The sequence below is a fragment of the Argiope bruennichi genome, chromosome X1, assembly GCF_947563725.1.
Source record: "Argiope bruennichi chromosome X1, qqArgBrue1.1, whole genome shotgun sequence".
NCBI classification, from domain to species: Eukaryota; Metazoa; Arthropoda; class Arachnida; order Araneae; family Araneidae; genus Argiope; species Argiope bruennichi.
In genome coordinates, this window is record NC_079162.1 from 128,409,274 (window position 1) to 128,430,459 (window position 21,186).

At 27.3% G+C, this 21,186-nt stretch overlaps 1 protein-coding gene across 2 annotated transcripts; it reads right to left on the reverse strand.

Moving 5' to 3' along the window:
• Positions 1–6,397: 6,397 nt before the first annotated feature.
• LOC129958176 (adiponectin receptor protein-like) lies at positions 6,398–20,964 on the reverse strand. Of its 2 annotated transcripts, none has more exons than XM_056070434.1 (8): positions 20,812–20,964; positions 17,756–17,945; positions 15,686–15,838; positions 14,653–14,803; positions 14,259–14,439; positions 12,492–12,679; positions 11,083–11,276; positions 6,398–10,960 (listed from the first exon to the last, which is right to left on the reverse strand). In XM_056070434.1, exons 2-8 carry the CDS (start codon positions 17,942–17,944, stop codon positions 10,820–10,822), a joined length of 1,197 nt encoding a protein of 398 aa, XP_055926409.1. In that variant the 5' UTR covers position 17,945; positions 20,812–20,964; the 3' UTR covers positions 6,398–10,819. The 2 variants fall into 2 exon arrangements, with proteins under 2 accessions (XP_055926409.1, XP_055926407.1); XM_056070432.1 differs by having other exon boundaries at positions 20,767–20,964.
• Between the last annotated feature and the right edge of the window lie 222 nt (positions 20,965–21,186).

Here is a 21,186-nt window from a genome sequence, read left to right on the forward strand (position 1 = left end):
TTATAATCAATCTTAAATCAATGTTTTGTTCTAATTTGCGAATATTTGCTATGTAGTTTACCTACCCCACTAATGCATTCTTTCCCATACTTAAGGGGACATAGAACTTTGAAATAAGCAAAAATGGACAGAAACATGAAATTTTATTTTTATCGTATCTTCAAAAAATATATGTTTTTATTCATCTAAAACAGTGTTAAAAAATATATTGTTCAATAAAGTGAATGTTTCAAAGGCACAGAGAAAAAAAAAACATTTAAATTATTTTCCTCAAAATGATATTGTAATTAGATTTACATACATTTGAAATGCTCCAGATATCTTAATTTTGGAAGAAGTTGATAATATTTCCGTTAAACATTAAAAAAATAAGGTATGCATTTTATATTTCGAGTTTTTAGATAATTAAAAGTCAATTTTAATTCCGAAAAACATAAAATTCTTATGAAAATTTAGTAAGTGTGCATAGAATTATTTCTAAAAAATTAGCAATTAATTGGAATTACAAAATCATACATAGCTTTATTTCAAATAAATTTATGTTAGATAATAAGGGAAAAATAATTTTAAAAAATTATAAACTGGGACGTCTGCAATATTTTAAAAATGTATATATCTTCTAATTTTTAAAAAATATTTCGTTTTAAAAAGTTTTTTAAAAGAAATTTGAGTTATTTATATTTTAATATATATGCATAAAAAATTTCATAACTCTAAGTGAATAATTGAAAAAAATGCATAATAGAGGTCACCACCCCCTTAATATAATGCTTTTAGTTAAAGTACCAGGCAAAGTTAAAGTCTCATAAAAACATATTAAAGTTATAAAAATAATTTATCATGATTTTAAATGTTTGATTGTTCAGACTTACCTAGTATATTATAAGATAGTTTCGATTTAAACCAACATAAAATATGTTAATACTACGCTACTGGATCAAAGATAGGATGAAACAATGGCTGAAACACTAAAGACAATAATTAGGCGGTATTTGTTTACATTTACTCTTTCAAAGGCGCCTGATCTACAACATGATAGGTTGAAATTAAGAATACCACCCCCAGTAGCAAAATAATTGTGTACTTCTGAAATATGCTTCGCGGACAGATGGACAAGTACTTATAAACATTTTTCGGAGAGTCTTTCTTAGATAAATGACGTAGTCTGAAATTTTTGCTAAACATTGGTTCCTCTATAAAACATACAAAGCGTAATTGCAAAAATTTTGCTCGAATTTATAAAATCTCTATCTATCTATGTATGAAACACATGATGAGCTGAGCAAGAGAAAGCTAGTTTTAAAATTGAAATAGTACACATACTTTGTCAATTATAAAGCATATATTCTCTGTATAAATGAGAGAAAATAAATGTTATAGATATGTTGCATGACAATTTAGAAACTGCCATCAAATTAATATAGAAAATAAACATAAAAGTGTTAATGAGTTTAGTTCATGTTTCTTTCTTTTTATCAGCAGATTTTGCCTAAGAGGGGACTTCCAAATATTTTAGCGCTTGCAGCTTCATATTTTCAAAATCCGCCACCATTTCTGTTGGGTATATTTTGCCACAGCTGCAGTGCAACACGCAACAGAGCACTGATTAAAAAATAAAGAGAAATATTAATAAAAAATTACTATGTCGAAAATTATAATAAATCTTTTAAGCAAGACCTTTTTCGGAACCATTTTTTTAAAGTTAAGTCTGATAGAAAATGCTGCTGTGAGAAAACTCGTGACCAGTCTTTTGCAAGACTCCACTTAGAGCCACTGCAATAGTTTTTTAGCTCTCCTCTTCATAAAATGAAATAAAGTACTATTTTGACTTCTGCGGATGCTTGAGGAGTTCATACCCTCTTGACAACTATCATTACCTTTCCTACCTGAAAATTATCAAGAGAGGGTTTTACAACAAATAAATAATTGCTAATGAATTTAAAATTTCGAATGAACTAGTTTTTTGAAACCTTGTCGGTTTTAACAGCCCGACAGACATTGGGATTATAACATTATTAACTTTGGTAGGAGATTTTGTCTTAAAGAGGCAAACAAATTGATAAAAAAAAAAACAATGAAAATTTGTAGTTGCAAGGTTGTATTTAACAAGTGTTTATTTGTAAGATATTTGAAGGAATGTAGTTAGTGTTGCTAATACGGTCACTTGAAACTAAGCAGTAGTTTACCAAAAAAAGAGCTCTACTGGAAAAATAAAGTTATGGAGATGCTGTAGTTGCACGTTGAGTTGAATGAGTTCAATAATCTACCTTATGTAACAGAAATCTAAGTTTGTCTCCCACAGCGGTCATTCTTATTTTAATCTCGTAAATTGAACTTTTTTTTTCGTGCTATTATCGGATTGAAGAATACCGTTGAATCTGATAACAATAATCTTTAATAATGTATGATGCGTTTTTTCAAAACATTTATAGTTCTTCCATGAATCACAAGAGCTTTCATAAATCTAAATGTAAAGAAATAAAGCCATTAGTAGCCGACATACTGTTTTTCCTTTAGAATTCAAGATTTATGAATTCAGAGAATTAATTATTTAGAAAATTATTACTTATTATTTACTGTTTTATTACTCATGAATTCCAGAATTTAAAGAAACTTTAAAATTCATTATTTATGATATCGTTACTATACTTTATTTCATTGTGTCTTTTACTTTCGACTCAAGGGTTTTCGTTTTTTGGAATTCTTTTTATTACTAATCAATACAAATCAATTCACTTAATAAAAGGAGGAATTTGTGCCTTTTAAGCAATTCTCTTTCTGATTAAAGTATAAGGAGGCTTTTTTTTTTTTTTAAATAATGATATCTGAGAGCAATATTTTTTCATTTTCTAATGACTTTTCTGCAAAACTAAATAAATTCAACACAATTTTTTTTTATTCAAATATTTTTTTAAAACATTTAAGAAAAAGAAGATTTTTTTTTTTTTTCACGAACTTTGAAAATATTTTTAAAAAGATCAAAAACAAATGATCAGAATCCCTTCATTACATATCATCATTCATGTATTTGCTAGGGACTGAAATAAAAATTTAGGGATAACTCAAAATTCTTGCAAATGACAAGAATTTTAGCGTAAAATCATAACTTTGATTTGAAATTTTGACCTTTTTTTTTCAAAGCTAAAGAGGTACATTATTTACAACTGTTCATCATTGCATTTATATTTTTATTCATTCCCTAGACAGTATTGAAAGTAAAATGAATGTGAAATTTCAAACAGATAATTTTAATAATCTTGTTTGAAAAATGAACATTTTTTGATAAACCATATTTTGAGAAAAATAAGTTACAAATTTTTGTTTTTAATTTTCACAGAGATGACAAAAGGGTTTTTCTTTCAAGATTGGCAGATTATTCGTTTCAAGAACGTAATTCATTTTGGGAAATTTTTTCTTCCACTTAATGAGTATTTATTTTGATATGCTATCCAACAGATTTCAATATTTCTTCAATCTTTTAACTTAAAAATGTATGTTAACTAACATGGAGATTCTGTTATTACTTAATATTTATCATAAGTGCATTTAACTGCTTTCCACGAGCTCATTGTCAGAAATTACATAATATAATAAAGTCAAGATTCTTAAGTCATTCAGTATTATATAAATGTACAATGATACCATGAAAAAGAAATTCAATCTAAAAACGTTCTTAAACAATTATCTAGCACATGATAAAGGAAATGAAGCAAAAAATAGGCAATAATTATTAAACAACCTAAAGCTATTATGTTCCATGAAAATGTCTTTAATTTAACTTCTAATTATCACAGGCATAAAATAAAAACGGTCAGCAGAACGTAAAAGAACAGGCTTTAAGATAAAACGACGACGACAACAACAACAATAATAATAATAATAACTAGTGATTTTCGGTGAAAAATGAGTTTTCAATGAAGGCGGATACCTTAATAGAAATAAAATTCAATAGAAATGAATTTATTGAGAAAAAAACGAAAAGGGCCGAAATGTCTTCATTGTTAATATTACTTTCAAAAGTGGGAATTCAACGAAATTTCAAATCTGGAAGTAAATATAAAAACAATGTTTTTTATTAACAATTAATTAAAAATAAAGGAGTGTTTTTTTTTAACATCCCCACAATTTTCACAATTTAATTTGAAATAAGAGTGATTATTACAACTCAAAAATATTATACAACACAGAAATATTGTGCAAATTGGGCGATTACTTAGAAAGCAGCATAATTCGATACAAATCATAATTTTTATATTAGAAGAAAAAAAAAACTTCAGGAAAATGTTTAGAAACATGGAGCTATTAAACATGCTTGAAAAGATTGCAAATCTCAAACATGACCGATTCCAAGTGTAAATGTTATCAGTTTTAACTTTAGTGATATTCTAAATGGATTGACTTGCATGCCATTTTTGATGAATTTTTTCCTTTTTTTTTTTTTTTAAATTGCTATTCATCTAATGCCACGCATGATGACTTTCTTAAATTTTAAGAGATATATATAATTATATATATTCAGAGACAACTTTTTCTTTGAAATTGCTTAGATAGTTATAAACAACACAGAGGACGACGTAGAAAGCTTAGGGTTATAAAAATGAGCTAAATAAAACTATATATTTTTTCTTTTAAATCCAGAATTTCCGTTAAGCAGAATAACTTTTTTTAATCATTTAAATTTAAAATTAAAAGGCATTCTATCTTCTGAGTTGAAGGGGCTCCCGACTCTTCCACGCTTCTCAGGGCCTCTCTCAATCACGACTCGCCACGCTCTAATTTCTGTAACTTTTAACTGCCCAACGTTGAGCCGCAGTATCACGTGAAAATCATTCATCTACAATAAATGCTGGCTTACCTAAGTTTTGATAAATTCTCCCTTTGAACATAGATAAACTTAGAAAGCGTTTATCATGCTTTTTCTTTTCTTCACATCTCATGAATTTTAAAATTTGATTTAAAAACCATGAGAAATGACGATTTCATGATTCACATTCTCTCTCATTAAGTTGCTAAAAGCCGAACACGTTGACGAGCATGAAGAAAAGAATACAGTTTTGGTTTAAAGACACTCTTTTCCTTCTTACTAACAGAAATATAATTTCATATGCACGTATTAGATAGAAATCAAATAATTACATGAAATTAGAAAAAAAAAAAAAAAAATTACCTACTTTTACAGCACACTTGCACTTAATAAGCATGAAGCAATTTAAATTAAGACAGGATTGAGATTTTTTTAAAAAATTCTTTCTGATGTGCTGGAGTTTTGAAATTTTCTACTCGTGTTTTCTCGATGAAAATACATCATTTTAACACTTTCATAACTATCGGTTAATCGATTAATTTAATTCAATTTTGATTACATACGAGGTTTGAGAAAAATTAATGTCAAGAATTCATATTTATAATAATTATAAATTGAAAGAAAAAAATGTAAAATAATTGAAATAAATTTAATTTTTAGTATACTAATAAAAATGTATTATAAATCGTGTTTACTAAATTTATTCTCAAAATTAATTATTTGGAAAAGATTTCTTGATTTGATATTATTAATGGGGCCATAAAGTGGGCCACTTACGTATCAAACTTACTGAAAATTATTAGAAATTCTCAAAACCTATCTTGGTGATAAATCCTTAAAAAAATTCCAAATAATATTCACTTCCAGACGAAATACGTTACCAGTCTGTTTTGATTTAAAAAAAATATTACGTGAACAGTTTGCATTAAATTAATGCTGCATCTTTTTCCCCGTTCTGTTTATATATTTCAACATGGTTGACAGCATGAGAAGTTCACATCACACAGCCAACAAAATGGATAACATCAAATGAAAACTTGCACGCGCTCTCCGCATACGCAATATCAAAACTTTAAATCAAGGCCTCGATTAGGCCCAAGCGCCAGTCTTAAAATGGAGATAATGCATGGAGATAAATGTCTTTAAAAAAGGACATAAATGTGCTGTTTACGGAACAAAAACCAATGGCCCGGCCCTACTTGCATTTTAAGATACTGGTAGCGATTGCGGGCAAAGAAAATCCGTTTTTATGTCCGAAAACACTCGTTTTTGTTACATTAGTGCATAAAATATTCTTGGAAAATTTCGGCTTGTCCTCATTAGCTTTAAGTATATCGATCAAACTTTTTTTTTTAATGAAAAGAAACTTCAGTTATGTTAAGAAGGATTCCTAACTAACAAAATTTCCAAATTCAAAAGATTACAGATTCTGTTCATTTACTGTACAATTATTGCACACTAATAGACCATTGATGTAATTCTCCCATGTATTAACGCAACAATTATTCAAGAAATGAAATTTAAAACTAATAGTTAAATAGAAGAGTTCTAAATTTGAGACAATGTACAGAAAAAGAAGAGATTGAGGCAAAATGATACAAAGTTCAAATATTTATTGAACAGCCCTTTGTGTGAAATACTAAACTTAAAAAATAGATATTTCATTAATAGCATTAAGACACTTCATAACACCACAGTAATGTGATAAAATGCACTTAAAGTGAAATAAGCATATAGTATATTCAAAAGAAATATGTTTACATTCAAGACACATCTTTACTGAACTATGAAAAACACCGGCTTCAATAAAAATTACAATTAACTGCATAAAAGCTACATCACATATAACCAACAATGACACACACAAATGGATATACGATTGGTCCTAAATTCAATTTTATAACATCAGAAGAAATATTCTGTTCATCTTTGAATTGTAATCACATTATGACAATTTAAGAAATGATTTTTTTAACTAAAAACACAAACAAAAAGAAAGTTAATTATAGCAAGCCATTAAAGAAACATAAAACCAATACTTTCTTCAAAAAGAGCTTTTTTAATACACACACACACACACACCAATGAATATGTTCAAAGTAAAGCACTACTTTTGATTTTACATGGTATTCCATTGAAAGATAGCATTACACTATCCTTCCACTATATAAGTCAAAGGCTTTAATTCAGATATTCAGTTAATACAAACACCATAAATAAAGTTGTTCTAAATCTAAAAAAAAAAGTCCAGAATCTACTTGGCAATAATTTATATCATTTTAAACAACGAACTTGTCCTAGATGAAATATCAAAATGAAGAAAACGAAGCTATATTAGGCTGTTAAACATTTTTCCCCCAAGAAAAAATTATATTATGCGACACAGTATAAAATCAAGAGCTTCAACAATTACAAGTTCTATCAAAAATTAAGTAAAGACTAATATTCAATCTGCATTAGTAAAACATTTGTATGTATACAAAGTTAAAGGTTAATGGCTGAAACATTTCAGCTGCTATTCTTAAAATTTTACAGTGTATCTTAAGAAATCCAGTACCTAAGCAAATAATTTTTTTCAACAACATATGTTCAGCTTTCTATTTATACAAAAAGACTTCAACCTTTCATAGATTGATTTGAACATTCTTCGACCCCTAATAGGCACACTTAAGACGCTACCTAGACCATGAGCAATTAAAAACATAATGAAAGAAAAATCCTGTCATTATCATAAACACCATCTATTTAAATGAAACGGAAACTTCGGTCTAGTAATAAGCACAACAAGCTTTTTTTTTAACTCCCACTAGAAACTATCACTATAGAATTAGGTTAAAATTATCAGAGGAAAAAAAAAAAAAAAAAAAATAGACATACATAATGTGTTCTCTTACTGTGGCCCAATACCCGATTTTAAACCGTTAGATATAGGCATAGTTTTTAATTGAAAAAATCCTCTAAATGGCAGAAAGAATTATATTTTAGGCAATTTGAATCACTAAATAAATTTCTGAAAAAGTTACGAATTCCAACTTAAACACTTTCTTTGCTCCCATCAATCAAAAAAAAAAAAAAAAAAAAAAAAAACGATAAAAACGCCGTTTCATGATCGATCGAGTTATAATTTAACTTAAATCTGGGTCGCATTTTAAAATGGTCTTTAAAATAGCAAAATAAGTGTTTAAATGGAAGTTAAAAATGTCATTGTTATTTCTACTGCTCTCTATTAAATATACATATATTTAATTAAAAATTATAAAATATACATTCAATTTGTACATAACTAATAACAATATAATAAGTTTCATTTGATAAATTACGATAGAAAAATTAAATCATTTTATTACAAAATAAAATGATATTTAAAATACAATTAAATCGATGATTCTGTCGACTTGAAATAAAAGTAACTTTACGGTTAAACTTCAAAAATTAGTTACAATTAAGACTATTTAAGTTCTATCATTCTTGCCTAGATGTACAGTCCCGAAATGTAAACAATAAAAAATGCGAGTCATCTTGAATTAAAATAGCATCCATGACATGTTTTAAATAGAAAGTAACTTTTCCATATAAATGAAAAAAAAAAAATTAAGAACATATTGTTAAAAGCAGCTGAAATCTTGCGTCATAGGATTTGAATTTTCATTTGCCTGTTAACAGCTGGGTTACAATATATTACACATAATTATGGTTTCCATTTAGAAGCGGATTCTTTTCTTTCGCCCCCTTTCCTTTTTACGAGTACTTTTCGACCAATTTTCTGATATCAAATGTTTTACAATCTCGTGCAGAAAAAGCAAAATATTCGCCAAATTTAGCACAAAAATATTCATAGTTCTATGAAACGCAAATTAAAGGCGAAATAAAAATGATTAAAAAAAAATCTAAAAACTGTTTAAGTTGTTACACAGTCGGGAATATTTTATTGAATATGATCGATTGGACCAGGGAACTGTATGTAAAGTTACATTGCGTAACATTTTTGATTCAACATAAATAATTCTTTCCATCATTTAAAGAATTTCTTCAATAGGAACTGTGTTTATCTCTAAATGTTTAAAAGTTACTACTGCGTCACTATAAGAATGGATACCCTACACACGACTATTTTTAAGTATTACTATAAAGACTGCAAGATGGGAAAATATATGTCGATAAAATTCGTACTTCATACACTCCATTTGCTTTGAAAGAGAATAACATTAATAAACACTTGTTTAACATTTATAGATTAATTACTAGTACACAGCTTAATTGTTTAATAAGCTTAATTTTTTTACACACATAGCATTTAAATATTATATTTGTACTCTGGCGACATTTCAAATAAACAGGGTCAAAACAATTTCCTATCGTTCGAGTTGAAATATAAAAACTGCAGCTACAAATATCAGAGTTGCACAATTTCAAGTACACTTCGTGAAACAAACTAAGCTGCTTTTATTAAACAGTTAACTGTGGAATTTTTTAAAATCCTCACACGGTGCGCAATTAAAATCAAGTGATGACATGTACACAGGTCCAACAGAATACAAATAGCCTTCATAAATTTTGCGAGAAAAACCCAGTAAAGGGGAAAAGATTTCCTTTTTATTAGATAAAAAATCATGTTGAAAAAGTATTGTTACTGAAAATTTAACAGTTGCCATAGAAACAAATGTAAATATTAATGGTGTAGATGGTATAAAATTGGGCAAATGTTTACCAAAAAGACATGCAGGTTTTATAACTTTTCAACTGAGTACAGCTGTAAGTGTCAAAACACTTAAATAAAGTTATTCTCACGAAACAGAAATTACTAAAGGTCTTTCAAAGTTCTTGTGTTTTATTTATCTGGTTGCCATCGTTATCGGAGAATGCTCGAAATACATAAAAGAAAGGGAAATCCCAATATACAAGTAAAGTATGGGGAATCCCAAATGTATTGGAGAAAATAATCATTTTGTATAAAGCAATACATTGTATGGAGAATTATATAGAAAAGAATTTAAACCAGTTGATTTTTTTTTGATAGAATGTTTATTGGTATTGCAAAGAAAATTTACCATTAAATGAACGTGCATTGCATCTTACTGAAATTGAGTTCTTATATTGAATAATATTAGTGGAAATTAAGATATGGACTAATGTGTATACAAGTCGAACACACTTTCTGATTAAGGAAAAACTTCAGCTATAAAAGAAAGTATTGCACACGTTTTAAATTTGATAGAACTTTAATAAAAATCCAGCCTTTAATATCTTGCTATTTAAAACTCGTAAAATAAACGACGAAATACAAATCTAACAGCCAGTTTCTTTCACAATACAGAACCAATAATGGAACTCATAAATACAATACAAACTTATAAAATATTTACAGGGCACACTTAACATATCAATAGCAGGTTTTATGTGCTTTATTTATAAATAATATGATTAGGAATGTAAAGATTTTAACATAAAAATCAACAATAATCTGAATGGAAACACCATGCTCCACCATTGGGAAATAGACGGGGAGGGGGGTATAAATGCACGTGTTTTTTTCAACAAATAATTTTAAATCGCAAGATTAAAAATCAATAAGCATGTAACTCATAATTAATAATACTTCACATAAAGTTCACAAACATTCAGAACTATAAAAATATTTTATAGCAAATTTATGATTTAGTAATTTAACTGGACAGACTAAGAGAAATTTGTTTTTAAAGTTTGTCCATTCTTTCAAAGTATTATATATATATCATCTTATATTACCAGAATGTTTAAATTATAACTTCTGATTATTTAAATTGCTAGCCATAAAAGTACAACTGTATGATAAAAAGCTATCACAGATTCTTTAAGTGGTGACAGGCTACGAGTATATATCACGTACATGCTATAAAAATACTCTAGGTCAAAATCCCCCACTTTCATAAGTGAAATGGTTATAAAAGTTTTACAAATGTTTTATACAAGGAAATAAGGCAAATGAAATCTTCAACTTCAACAATATGTCTCTTCCAATCAACTAGTAAAGAAAGTTCAATATTCGAAGTCAATAGGAGCATCTTCTGCAGAACATGTACCCATAGACAACCTATAAATTGCCATTTCTGAAATACCATGGTAATGAACAAATGCAGCTGCAATAACCAGAACGTGGAATATTTGATGACTATGAAACTAGAAAGCAACAAGAGAAGATCCTAATTAGTTAACAATTCATTTGCAATGAGTACATATGGTTAAGAAAAAAACGCTCATATATTCAGAATTGTCAAGTATGGATACAATTGAGTACATACCCAAATGTCACATTTTCCTGGGAAAAATCTTTCTGGTACTCTCAATGCATAAAAACCAGCTCCAAGCAGATAAAGTGCACCCATTAAACATAACCATCCAAAAGATGCATGATAAACAGCTTGAAAAAAGCCTTTAACTATTAAGTAATGCACTGCAGGAATAACACCACTCAAACCGAAACCAGCAAAAACTCCTAAAAGTAAAGACAGATGGTGAAATAACTTGATTAAAAAATTTTGCAGAAACTAAATTTGCGAGGAAACGGCCTCACTTTATCAATGACAAAATTCTTAACACTTTCATATATTTGGTTATTCCATTACTTGATGACAAATACTTTTATATTTCATAAACATCTGTTGTTTTTCCCAAGATTAAAAGAAATACAGAAATGGATACCTAAGCCAATATAATAATCATTTAAAGGATAATTTACATAAGTAGACCAAATAAATGTAGGATTTCATTATAGAACAGTTCATCACTCAAGATTTCACAATATCGAGCAAACGCATGTTTCCGATATTGATATCAAGTTAAAAAAGCGCATATTATATAAAAATAAGTAAAATATTGAATTTGTTTATTTTGCTTGAAACTGTTGCACACTTTAAAAAGGGGTGCATTGTCATTTTAGAAATTTAGTTTGCAAGCCAGATAACCGAGGCGAGATTACGTAAATACCGGAAAATAATTTGTCTACCGATAATAAAATTATACAAAAAACGAAAAAAAAAAAAAAAATCATTTCAGAATCTTTTCTTAGATGTATTCTTTCCTGAAGAGACAGATGCAGAAAAATTTACGATAGAATATCTTAGTTCTGAATAATGAAGCAATCTGAAATTTTAAAATGACAAATAAAATATTACATGCAAAATTTATAGCTTGCCATAATTAAAGGAGTTGAGATTATACAGAGAATTTCATCTTAAGAAATGATCTCATGAAAATTCATATTTTAATGTATACATATAACAAGCATCTTTATGTAAAAGACTTATGAAACCCTGGGCCAAATCAAAATTGTTACAGTATTGATTGCTAATTGTGGATGTACTAATAACAGAAAAGTGAACCAACTGGTTGAAAACAAAACTTAATTTAAAACCATAAGACTCAACCTCACTTTTTGTAATGCATGATGCCATTTAACAAGTTATGAAACAAAGAGTTAAGCAAAGCAATACTTAATGGACTTATTAATTTTGAGTTTGTACTTTATTATATTTCCAGCAACAGATTCAGCAATATTTAAAGGTAAATGCAAGTGAAATACTTCACTAACACAACTGAAAAAGACAGTTTGGGAAAAAATGTTAAATATTAAGATGCTGAAAAATTAACAAACTCCAAAACTCATCAGGATTACGTGTTAACTGAAAACTGCAAAAAGTAAAATACATACCTGCTCTTAGCCAGCGAAATTGAGGTTCACTGAATTTATCCCACATAGATACTATAATGGAGGCAGCACCAAGAACACTAACAAGCACAAAGTAAAACACTTTGGGCTGATAGTCACAATAAAAGCCATAGTAAAGCCAAGGAACAAACGATCCAATAATTAATACTGCAATACCACAATAATCAAGCCTATAAAATTAAACGTTTTTCTTCAATACTAAGAAGTGCTAGTATAATAATAATGACAGTACAATTCGTTTAATTCTAAAACGAAAATTAAATTTGAGATAATTACACCTGAAAAATTTATAAACAGAAAGTTAAAGCACTTGACAGTTTCATATTATACATGAATTCATTAGTCTATAAGCTGAAGGAAAATGCATTTGGAACAGAATGCTAGTCAATGAAATTCAGAAGACATTTCAGAAAATTGAAAATATGCTGCACAGCCTCATTCATATAATGCAAATTAAAGTTTTTTTTTTTTTTTTTATATACAAAACAAAATTTTAACAATGTATATTACAGAGACACAGCTAATAAATGTTAAATTTGGAATCTTACAAAATAAACTTTGAATGTATTACTTAAGGGGAAAACACATTACTCTAACTCAAAGAAAAAGGCAATTAAAAAGAAAAAAAGACCAGCATCTTCCATCTCAAGTAAACATATCATTTAATGTTGCTTATTTAGTGCAAGATTATGGACGCCCGATTTTTTTTTAAAGGAAAAAAAAAAAAAAAAAGTTGCATCAACTAAATATATATTTCATTTCAATTCTTAGCTGTATACACTTTAATAAGGCAAAGCCGAAATTCCGAATTATTTTCCACTTCTTATAGTCTACTTCTGCATTAACATACTTATGATGAATGCTACTCAATGAAATTCATCTTAGAAAAATCTACTGCAGAATTTCATATAATTTGAAAAATATTGCGTATAAAACAATCTTAACATTTATATACATAGTACAAAGTTGAAAAATGCTCGAAATAATTTGGGACATTACAAATTTCGAACATCGGGTGATCGTCAAAGTTTTGCACTCTTGACGATAGACCCTTTATGACATCGCAAAAATATTAACCTATAATATAGAGAATGTAACCTCGGCAAATTTCTCAATACTTCAAAATTTACTTTAGAAGCAGAAAATTAAGTTTTATATAAAAAGAATAGATTAATGTATCCAATTCAGAATTCATGTTTTATATTTAAGCAAATTACTAATTAGAAATCATACAAAGATTATGCAGTCGTTTCTAGATTGAAACAAAATGAAGCAATTCAAACTTGCATTTATTGCCTGTATACACAACCCTAGATTAAATTTAACAATCGATTAAAATAAGAAAAATGCCCACAGTATCCTTTCAAAGTATTTTAAGACACGAAAAATAATTGAATAAAAATATCTATCTTCCCAATATAACTAAGTTCTAATGTTTTAATCTAAATTATGTCTATTCAGAACAACCAAGATATTGGTAAAAAATAACTTTAGTAAATAGCATTTGAATGCAAGACTAAATACCAAGGGCTATAGTTAATAAAATTATTAAAAACCGTCTTTTGTAAATCAAAATTATCAAAGTATAGCAAAATCCTTAGTAATTACAAAAATAACATTTAAAAAGTCTTCAGAAAGAAAAATCTGAAAATGTGTTCCCAAATAATAACTTAGAGTTGTTAATTTTCTAATTTCTATGCACTAAAAAATTCAATATATAATGAAAAGGCACAAAAATAATCAACATACTTGCTGAAAAGTCTTCCAACATGTTCAGAATGGCAGCTTACAGTATGAAACATGGAAGACGTACCAAGGCATATAATGGCACTTGCAAAGAAAGTAGCAAATACAGCTTTTTCCTCCCATGGAATAAGAACTGAAGGACGTGATAGGAAATAAGCAGCAATGCCCACAAAGAGAAGACAACCTGGAAATACAGATAAATGAATAAATATTTAATTTCAAAATGACACAGCAAAACAAACTTCAGAAATGTTGAAAAGAAATGAACTGAAAATAAGTAAAAGATAAATGAAATTGACAATCATTTATACCTATATATTGAAATATATTTGGCAACAGCAATGATAAGGAATTTAAAATGCATTAAAAATACTTGGCAATGATTTTTAATACTAACCCAGTAAATGTGTCCATATGTTGCCGGTTTCAGTATGAATTCTGAAAATGGATCGGAAGCAGGCACTAAAAGATCTTAATGGAGGGCGATGTCCTTTATGCAGAAAATCATTATCTTGAAGCCATTTTGGCAAATGACTAAAATGGCATACCTGAAAATGAAATAGCATCTTTTTTACATAATTGGCATTCACACAAGATTTTTTAAGTATAGCAGAAGCTACAGCTTATTTTCAGAAAACCAAACTTCAACAGCATTAAATGATTATCATTATATATTTTGAAGATATCCCAGAATTTTATTTTTTCAGCTCTTAATTATTTAAAGATTCTATTTTACAAGTGTGAAAAGTTTATACTTTTCTGGTCAGTCAAACTAAATGATTCCAACGGCCGGAACATTCAAAAGTTTATAACAAAATTTAAATTTCTTGACTTAAAAAGAATATAATAAACTTAGAAAATATATCGCGAGAAGGTTAACAATAAGAAATATCAAAGTTTTAAATGACATTTAAGCAAATTAAGACTACCTAAAATATAGAACAATTCGATTTTACACTTTTGAATTGCTTTAAAAAAAAATCAAGAAAATTTTCTACCTTTGATTTAATACTCATGTTAACACAGAACATTTTTTAAAGCCAAAGTTACACATAACCATATATTATTCAGAGATTCAATAAATAATTCAAAAGAGAACAAGGATTTTATGACAATTATTAAATAAAATTGTCTTTAAATAAAACCTCTACACTTAAAAAAAAAAAAAAGAGGCAAATCTTAATAACAAAAGTCTAAAAATCAGAAAATCTTCAAAAGAAAAAGTTTTATAAGGGAATTCTCTAATCAATGCTTGTGTGAAACTTCATTTCAAATTGTGTTAAGTCGTGTAGGAATTAGTAATATTAATTATCGTTAATCAACACTTCAAGTTCTTACCCAAACAACTCTTAAGTAGCCACTAAAATGGGGAGGGCATAGTATTTACAAGAAGTTAAATCGTTTTGAGCAAAACTCAAAAATACACAAACCTTCCATGCACCACCCCAAATCTTTCTGACCAACTGTTCTGCATTTTCAGCTTCTTCAAGTACTTTTCTGACAATATTTTCAGCTTGCTCAGCAGCTCGTGCAGGTAAAGACATATCCAAACTACCAAAATCATCAGAATCGACATCTGGAACCTATTTTGAAATAAATACAAAAAGGCAAATTTTTAAGGATACACTATAAAATAGCAATGACATTTTCTTCACCAACAATAATTTCTTTAAAAAATTCTCATTTTCAGGTTATTAGCATAAAAACAACTAATAATGAGCATATTGCATATTCTATATGCCAGTTTTATTTAATAAGCGATATGTAAATAAAACATCTATTATATTTTCTGATATTGCTAGAGAAGACAGGAAATTTAATATTAAGGTTATCTCATTAAAATTTAGTACACAAGCAAAGTTATGGGAGCCTAGATTTTCAACAAGATTCCTCTTTGAATAAACATGGTACATATGTAATAATATTTTATAAATAAGAAAATTAAATTTTCATTACAAAAGGACTGTTCTAGATAACAGCACTTGTAATATCAAAGAAAAAACTAATAAAATCCAAGTAATGTTTTATAGATCATTCAAAAGCTAAAAATCATGAGTTTGCACCTATTAAAAAATTTAAGCCAGCACATTTCAATATTAATTTTTTTTAACCAAGGGCATCAAAATACTCAAGGCAATTTCAAATCAATTAACTGCCACAGTTTCTTTATTCTAGTTGAAAGCACACGAGAAAATTCATAGCTTAAAATGATTTTTGCTATATGACCAAAATAGCCCCCCCCCCTTCCTCTTTTTGGAAATAATTAAACCAAGGGACAAGGAAACATTGAAGTATTTACAAACTATTTTACAATATTTATATTCTATGAACAAAAACAGTAATATCTATACACGAAAAGCACCCAATATTATGTAGATAAATCAAAGGTATTTTAATATTTAAGTTTTTAATTTATTATTATTATAAAATATCTGTATAAAGTACTGTAAAGTTTAAAAGTTATTTTATGAATCAGAATTTTCTAATTTTTAAAAATTAAAAAGGAACTCATTTTAAAACTAGACGTCCTTCTCGAAAAATTGTGCAAACTTAATACAAGTCAATTCTATAAAATAAATATTATAGGGTAGAGAAGATTATATTAACTACAGTTGAACAAATTAAGAGAAATGACAAATTATGAGAATTAATGAAAGATTAGATTACCAATACCAGCAAGCTATTTAGGCAGATTTATGCAAGTACGTAATTTTAAGTATTTAACATGCTCAAAAAAATTAGAATTAGTAATGTTAATTTTGAGTTATCGTAAATATTCATTTAAAATTCTTGCATTGCCCATACTGTTTAAATTAGAAAACATATCATAAGCAGAAAAACAACAGTAATAAAAAAACATACGATTTTATATAATTGAAAAACAGAAATAAAATATAGTAGAGGTTCTATATAACAAATTTGAATATCCTATGGAAAACATTCTATATATAAAAACTACAAAACATAGAAATTTAATATACAGAAATGCATTGCAAGTATTTGATAATTTTATTTCGAGAAACAATTTTACCTCAATTTAAATAGATATTTTTTTTTTTAAATATACGAGAATTTATAGAGCATACTTATGTTAAAAATATAAATCTAAGCTGAATTTAAGTAAAAATATACATGTGCAGCAAAATTTATAAAACAGAAAAACTTGTCTACCTATAAAAACACAGCTTCTAGTCTTCAAGAATTTCTATTGCTGTTATTAACAAAATAACCGTCTTCCTTTTCCCAACTTAAATTATATTTTTCAAACCAAAATCAGCAGTTGCTTTTTGACTGCAATGGATATACATAATTTTTTTCTTTACATAAAAATTGTTTAATAAAAAATTTATTCAATGCACAGAAATTGTTTTTTTGTTGAAAATCCAAGATTTAAAAAAAAAAAAAAGTATTAATCTACTAATTTGCCTTTATCTTAAATATTTCAAGAATAGAAAAAATAAAATATTCATTGCAAATAAATACATGATCAGCTTGCTTACTAAATTCTCATTTAATAATCCACGCTCCAAAATTTGAGGAAACAACCTTTTTCGCAAACTTGTTTCTTCATCGGCATCTAAAAACTCTGAACTGTCAGAAAAGGAAAGATCATCGAATATTTCTGGCAGAGGATCTGGCAAAGGATCAGGAACAATACTTGGGAGTAAATCTTTCACAGGTTGCTCCATTCTATAAAGCAACAGTAATAAAATATTTTTAGTTATATAGCTCATAAATTTATGAGCTACAGCCAATAATGGAAGTAAAAAATATAAATATTTAGAGAAAAATTCTTGTGGTAAACATTGAATAAATTTTAATCAATATTAAATAAGCAAATTCCGTTATAATACTAAACTTTACATTTCTTACAATAAGGTTAATCTAAAAAGGATAAAGAAAGTCAATAAAGATTTTTTTTTTTTACTCAGCCAAACATGAAATTATAACTATTTATAAAAATGGATGTTAAAAAACGAACCCCCCCCCCCTAATGTAAAAATCAATAGTGAAAAAAGTAGTAAAAATTTCAATGGCTTTTTCTTTCTTTCAATGGCTTTAAATATTTTGATATGTACCATTTAAAATGTTACAGCAGACATTGGAACATCTCACCCAAGTCGAGACAAAAAGATTCAACGGAAATCTTTTATAGTAGAAACTACATTAAAATCAAATATAAATTCTGTCTGGTTAATTATAAATTCAAAATCGAGTTAATAAAGTTACGACATAAAAAGTTCACCCATAACATTGAAAGTAAAATGTATTTTATTTCAAAAGTTAAATAATTTATTCACAATGCAATCAGGGATAACAATTCAAACCTAATTAGAATGAAAGCACATATATATACATAGCACCATGTTTTCAATTGGTTAATAACACTCAATTTCTAAACAGATGCAAATCAAAATATTACTGCAGTATTGAGTATATCGATAAGCTTTCAGCAATAAAATATCAACGAGAAATAATAAAATGCAATATATATGAAAAATTTAATTAGAAAATTATCTTTCTTATAAATTAGTTTTTACTATGTCACATAATCCTTTTATGTACAAACCCTTTCAAAGATGTATCAATGCTATAAAGAGTTTATTTAAATGCAGTTCCTGATAAAAATTGCTAAAATTTCAGTCACTTTATTCAGTATTATAATTCTTTTGTAATGTTATTCCAGTGTATTAGAATGAAAACATTCTATTTTACAGAATTTTTCTTTTTTGACTTTAAAGTTGACATTATTGAAGATTTAAAGCATTAAAATTGTTTGTTGCGACTCTTCTGAATCTAAAGTCTTTAAATTTTAAAATATATGTTCATAATATCAACAAGTAAAAATTAAATACTTGTATGTTAAGTATTAAAACTTGATTACCTTCTAATTTTACTTCTAACAAGTAACCATTAACGATTTTGTCTTTGCAAAAATAATGGAATATTCTTAAATTTTAGATTCATTTTCAAATCAAAAATAGAAGATAAAAAAAATGTTCTTTTAATTAATCTATATGCGCTGTGAACAAGAGATGAAAGTAATAATTTTACAAGAAATCTGCTGAAAAAATAAATTCTCACGTAATTTATGGAAATAAAATGTATAATGAATAATCTCCAAACAGGGAAAAAAAAAAAAAAAAAAAGAATTCAGGAGCAGTTCAGTATAAAAATAGTAATTATAAGAAGTTCCTTCAGATTCAAATTATACAAGACTTTTAAAATGTTTATTTTCATTTAAATGAGAATATCTATATAAATTAAGGGTGTTGTAGATATAAATTATACATTAAAAAACATTGCAAAACAATTAATCCTGTTATAGAACAAAGAGTTTAATTTAACAACAGAGAATTGAATTACACATAAAAAGAATTTTCTTGAGGAAATCCAGATGTATCCAGATTTAGTCAACACAAAAAAAATATTAAAAAATTATTGAATAATATGCATAACTAATTTTCTTCAGAAGTTTTTCTAAAAGAATAATAATGCAATTAATATTTGAAGACATTAACAACAATGTTAAAAAAAAAAAAAAAAAAAAATACCCTCCATTATCTTATTGTACAACTCAATAAATTTTAACTTGCAATATTACTTTAAAAATAACAGCTTAAAGATCTTATCTATTTTTTAAATTCGAATTTTGATGCCATAATTGTAATAAAAGACTTTGTATGCATATTTAACTTACAAGCAAAGAACAATAAATTCAACCATATCACATACAATGGGGGAAAAAAACATACAATCTCATTAGATTTTAAATCGGTAGTCTTTCGGATAAGGAGAGCTTCCTTATTAACTTCTGCAAATTTAGTTTCTATACGATAAGAAAATTTTAAATTATACCAGAAATAACTAATTACTAGCAGACGTTCTCTCGGCTTAAAATCGCTGACGAAGTCAGCGGCTTGTCTACGACAAGTGCCATTAGAAACATCTTTCATCGCACAGCTGAAGATAATCTTCCGATTATGAAAGTCTAAATATGTACGATGTACTTTTTCAAAAAAATTCATTTTATTGCCGTAGATTTACTTTCATCTTTTCAGTTTACTTTTCAAATGTCATTTTTTACATATCAATGCCTGATAATATTATAAAACGAACATTATATTTACACTTAGATATACATTAGATTTCTTGCTACAGGAAAAATCATAAGACTATATCAAAACCATTAAATAATTTACACTTTTTTTCTTTGAGCAACTGCTCTCCTTATAACCTTAATTAAAATAATGATAACTTTCATTTAACATTCGCGAGAATAAATACATCTAAAATATTTTTAATTTTATATTCATGCTATGCAACTTATTTATCAAATTTGTTTTATTCAAGTTACTGTCATATACATTTTTTAAAAAAGCCCACAGGAAATTTAAGGGACCTTAATAATAAAAATAGCTATTCGAAAGCATGCGTACCATTGATCAAAAGGAACAATTAAAGAGACTGACAAAATAGAAAGAAAATGTTAATAATTAATCATGCATACCTTTTCTGTTACTTGTATCGAATAAAAAGCAAAAATGTTTCGAACCTTGCTAACAGAATAAATTTATGAAAGAGTAACACTTCGTGTACAGCAGATGAAATGCAGGAAAAGAAAACAAAAGTCAAAACACAAATAAGACTTCATAAAACCAAAATAACCGTCCTCCCCACCGAACAGCTGAAACCCGTTTGAGTTGAAAAGTTGAAATCGTTCGGGTTTTCAAGGTATAAATTTGGAGATAAGTTGCGGAAAACCATCACCTGGTGGCGTATGCAGACATGTTGTTGTAATTAATCAATAATAAAATGTGGCTGGGCAGAGAGAACATCTATTAACAAATTTTAATTCCTTTAAAACAGTTTTTAAGTACAATTTTAGTGAATCATAGTAAATGAAGATATATTTTACTGGATGCATAGA

Bases quoted from the DNA above. Each gene is read 5' to 3' on its own strand.
- LOC129958176 (XM_056070434.1), bottom strand. From the start codon at position 17,944: ATGGAGCAACCTGTGAAAGATTTACTCCCAAGTATTGTTCCTGATCCT. The intron at 15,839-17,755 runs GTAAGCAAGCTG...ATTTCAAAATAG, and splicing joins GATTATTAAATGAGAATTTA to GTTCCAGATGTCGATTCTGA. The intron at 14,440-14,652 runs GTTAGTATTAAA...CTGTATTTCCAG, and splicing joins CATATGGACACATTTACTGG to GTTGTCTTCTCTTTGTGGGC.